The sequence below is a fragment of the Sus scrofa genome, chromosome 7 (assembly GCF_000003025.6).
Source record: "Sus scrofa isolate TJ Tabasco breed Duroc chromosome 7, Sscrofa11.1, whole genome shotgun sequence".
Taxonomy (NCBI): Eukaryota; Metazoa; Chordata; class Mammalia; order Artiodactyla; family Suidae; genus Sus; species Sus scrofa.
Genome location: NC_010449.5, coordinates 64,748,811 through 64,762,761, shown reverse-complemented (window position 1 = coordinate 64,762,761; position 13,951 = coordinate 64,748,811). Strand labels below are relative to the sequence as shown.

The 13,951-nt window shown below is 39.2% G+C and overlaps 1 protein-coding gene across 2 annotated transcripts in view; it reads left to right on the top strand.

The window, feature by feature from the left end:
- The window catches only part of KIAA0391 (KIAA0391 ortholog), a 142,759-nt gene that overhangs the window by 511 nt on the left and 128,297 nt on the right, over window positions 1–13,951 (top strand). For both annotated transcript variants that reach the window (XM_021099168.1, XM_021099167.1), the window contains 3 exons: window positions 334–1,618; window positions 6,157–6,204; window positions 6,700–6,832. In XM_021099168.1, coding sequence (XP_020954827.1) covers window positions 633–1,618; window positions 6,157–6,204; window positions 6,700–6,832 — 1,167 coding nt within the window. In that variant the 5' untranslated portion in view covers window positions 334–632. The remainder of the gene's footprint in view (window positions 1–333; window positions 1,619–6,156; window positions 6,205–6,699; window positions 6,833–13,951) is intronic.

Sequence of the window (13,951 nt, the reverse complement as noted above, 5' to 3'; positions counted from 1 at the left end):
GTGAGTTGTTGAATCAAGTGAACTCCGTTTGTGGTCCATGGGTACATTGTAGGAGCACTGCATCCTCGTGGACTTCCCTTCCTTACCTGTGTCGCTGGCTGGCTCTTTCTCTTCCCCTTCCCCAGCCCTGTTTCCTCATTTGGCGAGTTTGGCGGCCAGGGCCCCTGGACTTGGGCTTTCGCCTCTGACCTTACTGCTGGTGGGTCTGGGGTAGGGGGCTCTCGACTTTACGCCTCTTCTGCAACCCGGCTCCTCTGGGATCCTGCCCCTTTTCAAGGACGTCTATGGTCCATGTGAGTCAACTGGCTGATACTCTTTGTGCCTTTTTCTTAGGTTCCAGACTGGAATATAATAGGCACCAGAGGATTCCTCCTTTGTTCTCTCTACCTGGGACTTGTGACCGACGTTGGATGTCTTCAGATCGTTGTTTAATGGAGAGAACGGAACCAAACTTCACTGCTGTTAACTAGCCCCCAAATCAGAACCCACATTTGTCTTAGAAGCTGAAAATCATCTTTTAGAAAGTTGCCGCTTCGATTCTCCACCTTCTACCCCCAATCTCTTAATTATGCTGTAGACGTTGGGGCTTTTTGACCATATCTCTTACAATCTGGTGCTGATTTCACTGCATAATGACTTTCTATTTTACTGGTATTCGGAGCTTTCCTAAGCTTTGGAAGAGTAACCCATACCTTGGCCTAGGCCCAGGACACGCCTATCTCAGTCTCCTTCTCAAAGACTGTTATGGTATCAGGAACTATAAGTGGTTTTCTCTTAAACCAATGTCTCCACAAAATACCAAAGCCATGAATCTGCTGATTGCCAAGGCTAGATATGTCAGGAAAAGAGATGAGGGTAGTAATAAGCAAGTTTCTGCTGATTCTCCTCATCTCTTTGCAGCTGGAGCAGCTAAGAAGAGATCAGAGATGAATCCTCAGAGTAAAGATTATTTCCGGCCGCCTGTGAGGAACATTGTTCAACTCCCAACAAAACCTTTGAATTCAGAGGAGTGGAATAAACTTAAGGAAGATTTCAAAGGAAAGACTAATTTTGAGAATTGGATCCTTTCACAGATGGTTAAATATCATAGCTCTATAGATGTGGCTAAATCTGTACTGGCTTGGGTAGCTGCAAACAACAATGGTGTTATAGGCTATGATTTGCTGGTCAAGTATTTGTATCTCTGTGTTTTTCATAAGGAAACAGCAGAAATTATTGATGTCTATGAAATCATGAAAGCCAGATACAAGCGTTTAGAATCTGGAGGGTACACTCTTCTCATCCGGGGATTAATCCATACAGACAGATGGAGAGAGGCCTTGCTGCTGTTAGAGGATCTCAAAAAAGTCATAATCCCTTCAAAAATGAACTATAATGACTGTATTCAGGGAGCCCTCTTGCATCAAGATGTAAATGTAGCTTGGAAGTTACATCAGGAGTTGTTAGGTCATGATATTGTTCCTATGTTGGAAACTTTAAAAGCCTTCTTCGATTTTGGAAAAGGAATAAAAGATGATGAGTATTCAAACAAACTACAAGACATTCTTTTGTATCTAAGAAATAATCAGCTGTATCCTGGGGAGTCATTTGCTCACAGTATAAAAACATGGTTTGAGAGGTAATTTTGATTTTTGTTTATATGTATATATATTAACACCTGGACCTAAAAGTAGCCGCTTCTTTTTTTAATTAGTTGCCGAGAATAATTCTATTCCGATAATGCTTTTTTCTGTCTTTTAGTAAGATTGTTTTGCCTTTAAGATGAAGTTTTTTTTCTGCTTAAAAAATTAGCAGCAGTAACAGTTGTTTATGGTCATCATTATACAAGAGAAGTTATTGAGCATTTGTAGTTTTTATGTATTTTCTCCTTTTCTTTTGTTGTTTTGTTTGGCCGTATCCATAGCATGCAGAATTTCCGGGGCCAAGAATCGAACATTCAAGACGGCTGGGACCTGAGCTATGCCAATGACAATGCCAGTTCTATCTTTCTTTTTTTTTTTAATTTTTTTTTTTCCACTGTACAGCATGGGGACCAAGTTACACTTACATCTATACATTTTTTTCCCACCCTTTGTTCTGTTGCAATATAAGTATCTAGACATAGTTGTCAGTGCTACTCAGCAGGATCTCATTGTAAATCCATTCCAAGTTGCATCCCATAACCCTTGCTCCTGATCCCTCCCACTCCCTCCCTCTCCCCCCTGGGCAGCCACAAGTCTGTTCTCCAAGTCCATGATTTTCTTTTCTGTGGAAATGTTCATTTGTGCTGTATATTAGATTCCAGTTATAAATGATATCATATAGTATTTGTCTTTGTCTTTCTTTTTTTTTTTTTGTCTTTTTGTTGTTGTTGTTGTTGTTGTTGTTGCTGCTATTTCTTGGGCCGCTCCCGCGGCATATGGAGGTTCCCAGGCTAGGGGTTGAATCGGAGCTGTAGCCACCGGCCTACGCCAGAGCCACAGCAACACGGGATCCGAGCCGCGTCTGCAACCTACACCACAGCTCACGGCAACACCGGATCCTTAACCCACTGAGCAAGGGCAGGGACCGAACCCGCAACCTCATGGTTCCTAGTCGGATTCGTTAACCACTGCGCTACGACGGGAACTCCTGTCTTTGTCTTTCTGACTTATTTCACTCAGTATGAGAGTCCTCTGGTTTCATCCATGTTGCTATAAATGGCATTATGTCTTCATTTTTATGGTTGAGTAGTATTCCATTGTGTATATATACCACATCTTCCTAATCCAATCATCTGTCAATGGACATTTAGGTTGTTTCCATGTCTTGGCTATTGTGAATATTGCTGCAATGAACATGCGGGTACATGTGTCTTTTTCAAGGAAACTTTTGTCCACATATATGCCCAAGAATGGGATTGTGGGGTCATATGGAAGTTCTATGTATAGATTTCTAAGGTATCTCCAAACTGTTCTCCCTAGTGGCTGTACCAGCTTACACTCCCACCAACGGTGCAGGAGGGTTCCCTTTTCTCCACAGCCCCTCCAGCACTTGTTCTTTGTGGATTTATTAATGATGGCCATTCTGACAGGTGTGAGGTGATATCTCATGGTAGTTTTGATTTGCATTTCTCTTATAATCAGAGATGTTGAGCATTTTTTCATGTGCTTGTTGGCCATCTGTATATCTTCCTTGGAGAACAGTCTATTCAGGTTGTTTGCCCATTTTTCCATTGGGTGATTGGCTTTTTTGCTGTTGAGTTGTACAAGTTGCTTGTATATTCTAGAGATTAAGTCCTTGTCCATTGCATCATTTCAATCTATTTTCTCCCATTCTGTAGATTGTCTTTTTGTTTTCTTTCTGGTTTCCTTTGCTGTGTAAAAGCTTGTCAGTTTGATTAGGTCCCATGGGTTTATTTTTGCTCTTATTTCTGTTGCCTTGGGAGACTGACCTGAGAAAATATTCATGAGGTTGATGTCAGAGAGTGTTTTGCCTAGTGTTCTCTTCTAGAAGTTTGATGGTGTCTTGTCTTATATTTAAGTCTTTCAGCCATTTTGAGTTTATTTTTGTGCATGGTGTGAGGGTGTGTTCTAATTTCATTGCTTTGCATGCAGCTCTCCAGGTTGCCCAGGAATGCTTGCTGAAGAGACTGTCTTTTTCCCATTTTATGTTCTTCCCTCCCTTGTCAAAGATTAATTGACCATGGATGTCAGGGTTTATTTCTGGGTTCTCTGTTCTGTTCCATTGGTCTGTCTGTCTGTTTTGATACCATTACCACACTGTTTTGATGACTGTGGCTTTGTAATATTGCTTGAAGTCTGGGAGAGTTATTCCCCCTGCTTGGTTTTTGTTTCTCAGGATTGCTTTGGCGATTCTGGGTCTTTTGTTGTTTCATATAAATTTTTGGATTATTTGTTCTAGTTCTATGAAAAATGTCCTGGGTAATTTGATACAGATTGCATTGAATCTGTAGATTGCTTTGGGTAGTATGGTCATTTTTACAATATTGATTTTTCCAATCCATGAACATGGAATATCTTTCCATTTCTTTACATCTTCTTTGATTTCTTTGATTAAAGTTTTATAGTTCTCGGACAATGCCAGTTATTTTTTAAACTTTAAAAAATTTTTTTTGCTATTTAGGGCTGCAACTGTAGTATGTGGAGTTCCCAGGCAGGGATTGAATCAGAACTACAGCTGCCAGCCTAAACCATAGCCACAGCAATATGGGATCCAAGCCAGGTCTGCGACCTATACCACAGCTCACGGCAACACTGGATCCCTGATCCACTGAGCGAGATGAGGGATCAAACCCACATCCTCCTGGATAACTAGTTGGATTTGTTTCTGCTGTGCCACAGTGGGAACTCCACAATGCCAGTTTTTGTTTTTGGTTGTTTTTGTTTGTTTGTTTGTTTGTTTTTTTGACTTTTTGACTTTTTTGCCTTTTCTAGGGCTGGAGCTGTAGCCACCGGCCTACGCCACAGCCACAGCAATGCGGGATCTGAGCCTTGTCTGCAACCTATACCATAGCTCATGGCAATGCCCGATCCTTACCCTCTGAACAAGGCCAGGGATTAAAACTGCAACCTCATGGTTCCTAGTCAGATGCGTTAACCACTGAGCCACGACGGGAACTCCACACAATGCCAGTCCTTAACCCACTGTGCCACCAGGGGACTCCTTTTTTCCTTTTTAAAAAGATCATTTATTTATTTTTTTGAGGTGTCTAGTATTATGTGAGTGTTTACTAATAGCACTTGTGGCCGAAATTCAAAGCAAGAAAACTAGAACTGTCTTTGAGTCATACTGGTATTATCAAAAGTTCTTCTGAAACCTAGTAACTGGTATAATATGCACATACATGTTCTATTTAATCTCTGCATTTCATCAATTTGAATGGTTTGAGCAGAGAGAGGGACCTGGTCAAACCTGGTATGTGTTAAAAATAGAAAATCTTCATCCTTCTCGTTTGTTTTTGATCTTTCCATCATTTGTTTGTTCTCTCCAAGCCTCCCTCCTTTGCTTTCCCTTTGCTTTTATTCATGTTACTGGCTATGTGCATGCTGAAGATTTATTGCTTCAGTCTTTTATTCTCTCATTTCTTTATCACTAATTGGCTTCAGGCTCTTTTTCCTCTCAGTTTTTCTCTTTCTTTTCTACACTATGTATTTACAGAGTTTTGAAGTAGCAATATGCGTAATTATTTTTCTTAATGTATTTATTGAATATCAGCAGAGGAGCTAGATTGTGAAAAATCTTTGAGTGCCAAGGATTTTAGATTTTATTATGTTATCAAGACTGCTGGTCTTTGGGAGTTCTCTTATGGTACAGAAGGTTAAGGGTCTGGTGCTGTCACTGTATCCGCCTGGGTTGCTGCTGTGCTCAGGTTTGATGTTTAGCCCAGGAACTTCCACATACTGTGGGTGTGGAGGGAAAAAAAAAAAAAGGTTTAGAATAGAGTTTTACAAAGGTAACTGCCAAAACAGTGAGAGAAGAAGATTGGAGAGGAATTAAGATTTGAAATGGGGAGATCTGTTGGGAGGAAATTATAGGTTTGAATGAGGGATGATGAGATCTTAAATTAAGCGTGGGGAAAGGGGAGAAGACAATTGAATCAATAGTAAGTGATGGTCTTGTATGGAAGAGGAAAGAAGAAAGGATAAGCCAATGGAACAAATAAATCAGTAAGTACTTTTGAATGCTTCCAACTTTAGTCCAAGCACTGTGGGACTTTTGTGTTGTAGGAGCTACTAATAATGGCATTCACAACCTGATGGGGATGACGACAATTGACGGTTATCTAGGAGAGGGTGTATAAAATGATAGTGTAAGAGAAGCAATTACTTGGGGCAGGAAAAATCTCTGGCAGCTTTATGGAGAAGGTTAGAGTTGATTGATTTAGAGGGTATACTACCATCTAGCTGCTTTCTGGGCAGGTCCCGTGAATGTATATTTAGACTTGAAAATGGGGTCAGATGAGGAGAGAAGAATCAAAGGGAAGGAGATCCCGAGTAGGTTACCATCCGTTCCTTAGCCCCATGGAATGGTTTACAGTGTAAATAACCACTCTGCTAATTGAACCATTCTAGGGAAGAATCCTGAACTTTCCAGAGCTCTTTCCTACCCAGTGTCTAAATACAATGAATAGCTTTCAGTTCAGTAGGTGATCTGGTTTTGTAATCTCTTTTGTAGTATTCCTGGAGAACAGTGGAAAGGACAATTCACCACAATCCAGCAAAGGTAAAGGCCAATATTTTATTTCTAATTTGTTTGATTCAGGTTTAATACGTTTTGTTGCTTCTGATTAAAAAAAATGTTTTTAAGAATATCTTAGAAATAGGATAATTAAGTTAGGATAGCCAAGAAAAATGTCATGTTTTATATTTGGAGAATTTGTAATGCTCAAAATGTTTTTTGGGTAGGTGCTGTGAGCCTGGTGTGACCCCTCAGAGACGTTTTTGCGTAGAGATTTGGGATCCAGTTGTGTTTTAGGAGAGACTTTAATTGGTCTTTATCTGGATGGCCGCAGTCTACTCTTTTGGGTTTTCTGGCACTGATTGCTAATTTGTTGTATTATCTGGATTACAAAAAATGAGATGTATATGATGATGACGAAGTCTATAATGTTCTTTTTAAATATTATCTTCTAGTTTCTTCATGTCCTAGGATGATTCATTTTAGAAAAAAAGATTTTTTTTCCAGAACATTAATTACCACATTTGATTGTAATTACAGTGGTCAATGCTTGGGCTGTGGAAAAACTGTAGAGTCTATTCACCTGAGTTCAGAGGAGTATGAATTTCTCAAGGAAAGAATCATGAGGGATGTGATAGATGGAGGTGACCAGTACAGAAAGACAACTCCTCAGGTGAGTCTGGAATGGGTCTGATTGCATTCTCGGATTGCTTGTCTCAAGCAGGGGTTGACAGTTTTTTTTTCTGTAAAAGGCCAGAGAATAAATATTTTAATTTTTAAAAATTTATTTATTTACTTATTTATTTATTTTGCATTTTAGGGCCGCACTGGTGGCATATAGAGTTTCCCAGGCTAGGGGTTGAATTGGAGCTGCAGCTGCCGGCCTACACCACAGCCACAGCAACACAGGATCCGAGCTACACCACAGCTCACGGCAACATCGGATCCTTAACCCACAGAGCGAGGCCATGGATTGAACCTGTGTCCTCATGGATGCTAGTCAGATGCATTAACCGCTGAGCCATGATGGGAACTCTGAGAATAAATATTTTAGACTTTGTGGGCCATATCATATCTGTTACAACTTTTCTATTCTGCTATTGGAATGAAAACAGCCACACACAATACATAAATGAGTGAACATGGCTCTGTTACCGTAAAACTGTACTCATAGAAAATAAGTGGTGGGCTGGATTTGGCCCACTGGCCATAGCTGCCAACCTTTAGGAGAGATCGCTTTAGATGTTCATAAAATAATTGGATTAGACTCACCCATCTATTGAGGTCTATGCTTTTTCACCTGGGCATAAGTGCACTTAAGCCAAAAAAGGTAGATGCTTATTGTTTGTTTGAGTGCTTCAGAAAACCGTGTTCAGTAAACTCCCACAAAAACATTACGGTTTCTCATAGGTTTTCTAGTCAAGAGGGTTTAAGGTAACTTGACAAAATTATTTCCAAGTCTTCTTCATATTGAATTTGTTTCTCCAAGTAATTTTTAATAGCTTTATTTTGCTAATTTTCAGTACTTTATACTGGTTTACTAAGATTAAGTTGAAATAAAATGCTTTTACCTGAGGGAAAGGTTATCTTAGGGGAAAGACTGCCTGTCATCTTACTGAATGCTTTTTCTTCAAGGTACCAAATAAAAATGAGAAGTGCCTTCTCACCTTGACTTAAAATTGTTAGAAAATGCCCCTAATATGTAGGCTTTTTATCCTCAGAATAAAGTCAAAATCTGATCCATTTTAAGGAATGCCTTTTAAGCTGACTATTGATAAAATTATAGTTAACATTTATGAAGTGATGCTAAGTACTTTATATTCATTATCTTATATATTATTGAATCCTTACTACTGCCCTATTAGATACTATTTTATTTCTGTATTACAGATAGTGATTGAGACTTCGGGAGGTTAAATCTGCCCTAGGATTCCTCACTAATAAATTCTAGGTGAGAGGTTTCCATCATGGCTCAGCAGTAACGAACCTGACTAGTATATCTGTGAGGACATGGGTTTGATCCCTGGCCTCACTCAGTGGGTTAAGGATCTGGCATTGCCGTGAGCTGTGGAGTAGGTCGCAGATTTGGCTTGGATCCTGAGTTGCTGTAGCTGTGGTGTAGGCTGGCAGCTTCAGTTCTGATTTGACCCCTGCACTGGGAACTTCCATATGCTGCATGTGCAGCCCTAAAAAGAAAAAAAAAGTTCTAGGTCATAGTGACCCCAAAACTTTTGCCTGTACGCTCTATTGCCTCTCATTGAATGAAGGTTGCAGTGAAAATTCACAGTTCCATTTGAACCTGACAGCCAATTGGTTGTAATAGTTCTTAATGCCTTAGGGATATCTGTCAGCTAAAATGATTTTTAAAATTTCCTTTCTGTCACCAAACATCTTTTGATGTTTGAACACTCATGCGTATCCTCTGACGTAGATGTTAAGACAGATGCAGGGTTGTATATATTATGCCGCTTACTACCAAAGGCTTACCATTTCTGTTGTAGGCTAATTGAATATTCTTCCTGTCCTCCAACATTTTATTTAATAAAAACTTCAACCTAAAGGAAAATAGGGAGTTCCTGTTGTGGCGCAGTGGTTAACGAATCCGACTGGGAACCATGAAGTTGCGGTTCGATCCCTGGCCTTGCTTAGCAGATTAAGGATCCAGAGTTGCTGTGAGCTGCGGTGTAGGTCGCAGATGCTGCTCAGATCCTGAGTTGCTGTGGCTCTGGCGTAGACGGGCGCTACAGCTCTGATTCGACCCCTAGCCTGGGAACCTCCACATGCCGCTGGAGTGGCCCTAGAAAAGGCAAAAAGACAATAATAATAAAAATAATAATAATAATAAAATGGATAAGCAATGAGGTCCTGTTGTAATGGCACAGGGAACTATATCCAATCACTTGTGATAGAACATGATAAAAGATAACAGGAGAGGAGTTCCCGTCGTGGCTCAGTGGTTAACGAATCTGACTAGGAACCATGAGGTTGCGGGTTCGATCCCTGCCCTTGCTCAGTGGGTTAACGATCCGGTGTTGCTGTGAGCTGTGATGTAGGTTGCAGACGCGGCTCGGATCCAGCGTTGCTGTGGCTCTGGCGTAGGCTGGTGGCTACAGCTCCGATTCGACCCCTAGCCTGGGAACCTCCATATGCCGCGGGAGCGGCCCAAGAAATAGCAAAAAGACAAAAAAAAAAAAAAAAAAAAGATAACAGGAGAAAAAGAATGTGTATATATATATATGTATAACTGGGGCACTTTGCTGTACAGCAGAAATTAAAAGAACACTGTAAATCAATCATATTAAAAAGGATGGGCCCTAATCCAATCTGACTAGTGTCTTCATGTGAAAGACATTTGGACACACAAAGAAACACCTGGGATGCCCCTGCACAGAGGAGGTCTGTATGAGGACATACCAAGAGGGGGATCATCTCCAAGCCAAGGAGAGAGAAAAAAAAAAAAAAAACCTCAGGAGAAACCAAAAGTGCCTATGTCTTGATCTTAGAACTGTGCAAAAATAAATTTCCGCTGTTTAAACTACTCTAGGGCTTTGGTTACTCTAGATGATGAGTATGTAAGTGTACATTATGCTATTTTCCTTTAGACGTGGTATTTTATTTTATTTACTTATTTATTTATTTATTTTGTCTTTTTGCTATTTCTTTGGGCCGCTCTCGCGGCACATGGAGGTTCTCAGGCTAGGGGTCGAATCAGAGCTGTAGCCGCTGGCCTACGCCAGAGCCACAGCAACACGGGATCCGAGTCGTGTCTGCGACCTACTGCACAGCTCACGGCAACGCCGGATTGTTAACCCACTGAGCAAGGGCAGGGCTTGAACCCGCAACCTCATGGTTCCCAGTCGGATTCGTTAACCACTGTGCCACGACGGGAACTCCTCATTGCTTATCCATTTTAAATGTAACAGTTTGATTCTATTAACCCTCAAATCCCAGTCCATCCCACTCCTTTCCTCTCCCCCTTGGCAACAACAGGTCTGTTTTCCATGTCCATGAGTTTGTTTCTATTCTATGGATAGGTTCATTTGTGCCGTATTTTAGATTCCAGATGTAAGTGGTATCATATGGTATTTGTCTTTCTCTTTCTGAGTTACTTCATTCAGTATGAGAGTCTCTAGTCTAGTTACATCCATGTTGCTGCAAATGGCATTATTTTGTTCTTTTTATGGCTCAGTAGTATTCATTGTAGTTTTGATTTGCACTTCTCTAATAATTAGTGATGTTGAGCATTTTTTCATGTCCCTGTGTTCTTCTTTGGAGAAAGGTCTATTTAGGTTTTCTGCCCATTTTTCAATTGGGTTGTTTTTTTGCTGTTGAGTTGTATGGGTTGTTTATATATTTTGGAGTTTAAACCCTTGTCAGTTGCATCATTTGACATTATTTTTCTCCTGTTGAATAGATTGTCTATTTGTTTTTTTGGTGGTTTCCTTTGCTATGCAAAAGCCTGTAAGTTAGATTAGGTCCCATTGGTTTATTTTTGTTTTTATTTCTCTTGCTTTGGGAGACTGACCTAAGAAAATATTTGTACAGTCGATGTCAGAGGATGTTTTGCCTATGTTCTATTTTGGAGTTTGATGGTGTGTTGTTTTATATTTAAGTCTTTAAGCCACTTAGAGTTTATTTTTGTGCATAGTGTGAGGCTGTGTTCTAGTTTCAATGATTTACATGCAGCTGTCTAGTTTTCCCAGCACCACTTGTTGAAGAGACTGTCATTTTTCCCATTTTATATTCTGGCCTCCTTTGTTGATGATTAATTGACTGCATGTGTCTGGGTTTATTTCTGGGTTCTCTATTCTGTTCCATTGGTCTGTATGTCTGTTTTATTTTACCAGTACCACACAGTCTTGATTACTTTAGCTTTGTAATATTGTCTGAAGTCTCAGAGAGTTATTCCTCCTGCTTTTCCCCCCACTCTTCAGGATTGCTTCAGCAATTCTGGGTCTATTATGGTTCCATAAAAAATTCTGGATTGTTTGTTGTAGTTCTGTGGAAAACGTCATGGGTAATTTGATAAGGATTACATTAAATCTCTGAATTACTTTGGGTTGTATGGCCAATTTAATGATATTAATTCTTCCAATCCAGGAACATGGAATATCTTTCCATCTCTTTGACTCCTCTATAATTTCCTTGATTAATATTTTATAGTTCTTAGCATATGTCTTTCACCTCCTTGGTCAGATTTATTCCTAGATAGTTAATTTTTTTGGGTGTGATTTTAAAAGGTATTGAATTTTTATATTCCTTTTCTAATATTTCATTGTTAGTGTACAGAAATGCAACCAACTTCTGAATGTTAATCTTGTATCCTGCTACCTTGCTGAATTTGTTGATCACTTTGAGTAGTTTTTGTTTGGAGTCCTTAGGGTTTTCTATATACAGTACCATGTCATCTGCATAGAGTGACAATTTCACCTCTTCTCTTGCATTTTGGGTACCTTTTATTTCTTTTGTTTGTCTGAGTACTTTCACTAGGACTTCCAATACTAGATTGAATGAAAGTGGTGAGAGTGGGCATTCTTGTTTTGTTCCAGATTTTAGTGGGAAGGGTTTCAGCTTTTCTCCATTGAGTATTTGAATTTGTCATAAGTGGCTTTTATTATATTAAGATATGTTCCCTCTATACCCACTTTGGTATGAGTTTTTATCATGAGTGGATGTTGGACTTTGTCAAATTCTTTTTCTGCATCTATTGAGATGATCATGTGGGTTTTTGACTTCTTTTGTTAATGTGGTGTATGATGTTGATTGATTTGCCTATGTTGAACCATCCTTGTGAAGTTGGGATGAATGCCACTTGGTCGTGGTGTATGATCTTTTTTATATGTTGTTGAATTCAGTTGGCTAAAATTTTGTTGAGAATTTTTGCATCTATATTCATCAAAGATAATGGCCTATAGTTTTCTTTTTTGGTAGTATCTTTGGTTTTGGTGGCTTCATAGAATGTCTTTGGAAGTGTTCCGTCTTCTTCAACCTTTTGGAAAAGTTTAAGAAGGATGGGTATAAGTTCTTGTTTTGTAGGTTTGGTTGAATTCACCTGTGAAGCCATCTGGTCCTGCACTTTTGTTTGTAAGGAGTGTTTTTATGACATTCAATTTCATTTCTAGTGATGGTCTGTTTAGTTGATCTGTTTCTTCTTGATTCAGGTTTGGAGGGCAGTATGTGTATAGAAGGTTGTTCATTTCTTCTAGGTTGTCAAATTTGTTGGCATATATTGTTCATAGTATTCTCTTATTATTATTTTTTTATTTCTGTGGTATCTGTTGAGATTTCTCCTTTTTCATTTCTTGTTTTGTTTATTTGAGTTCTTTCTCTCTTCTTGGTGAGTCTGGCCAGAGGTTTGTCAATTTTGTTTACCCTTTCAATGAACTAGCTCTTGATTTTATTGATTTTTTTCTATTGTTTTTTGAATCTCTATTTTATTGATTTCCTCTCTGATCTTTGTGATTTCCTTCCTTTATGACTTTTAGGTTTTGTTTGTTCTTTTTCTAATTCTTTTAGGTGGTGGGTTAAGTTGTCGATTTGAAATTTTTCTTCTTTTCTGAGGAAGGCCTGTATTGCTCCGAATTTCCCTCTAAGAACTTCTTTTGTGGCATCCCATCGATTTTGAATGGGTGTGTTTTCATTATCAATTGTCTCAAGGTATTTTTTAATTTCTCTTTGATTTCCTCGTTGACCCATTGGTTTTTTAGCAGCATGTTGTTTAGTCTCCATGTAGTCAGTTTTTTTCTCATTTCTTTTTCTGTGATTGATTTCTAGTTTCATGCCATTGTGGCCAGAGAAGATATTTGAAATAATTTCTGTGCTCTTAAATTTGTTGAGGTTAGTTTTGTGCTCCAGTGTATGGTCAGTCCTTGAGACTTTTCCATATGCACTTGAAAAGGGTATATATTTCTGATTTTTTTTGGTTGTAATATCCTGAAAATGTCAATTAAGTCTAACTTTCTATTGTGTCCTTTAGGATCTCTGTTGCATTATTGATTTTCTGTTTAGAGGATCTGTCTATTGATGTAAGTGGGTGGTTAAAGTCTCCTACTGTGATTGTATTCCCATCAATTTCTCCTTTTATGTCTGTTAGTATTTGTTGTAGGTGTCTGGGTGCTCCTGTATTAGGGGCATATATATTGATGACTGTAACATTGTCTTCTTGAATGGATTCTTTTATCATTAAATAGTGCCCTTCTTTTTTTTTTTTTTTTTTTTTTTTTTTTTTTTTGTCTTTTTTGGGCTGCACTTGTGGCATATGGAGATTCCCAGGCTAGGTATCTAATCAGAGCTATAGCTGCCGGCCTACACCACAACCACAGCAACACCAGATCTGAGCTGCATCTGCGACCTACACCACAGCTCACAGCAATGCCAGATCCTTAACCCACTGAGTGAGGCCAGGGAACAAACCCACAACCTCATGGTTCCTAGTTGGATTTGTTTCCACTGTGCCACTGCAGGAACTCCAATAGTGTCCTTCTTTATCTTTCTCTATGGTCTTTGTTTTAAAATCTGTTTTGTCTGATATGAGTATTGCAACTCCCGTTTTCCTGTCATTTCCATTCGCATGAAATATTTTTTTCCATCCCCTCACATTCAATTTATGTGTCCTTTGCCCTAAGGTGAGTTTCTTGTAGGCAGCCTATTTCAGGCTCTCGCTTTTTTATCCAGTCTGCCACTCTGTCTTTTAATTGGAGCATTCAGTCCATTGACATTTAAGGTAATTATTGAAAAATATGTATTTATTGCCATTTTAAGCCTTGTTTTCCAATTGATTCTATGTTTCTCC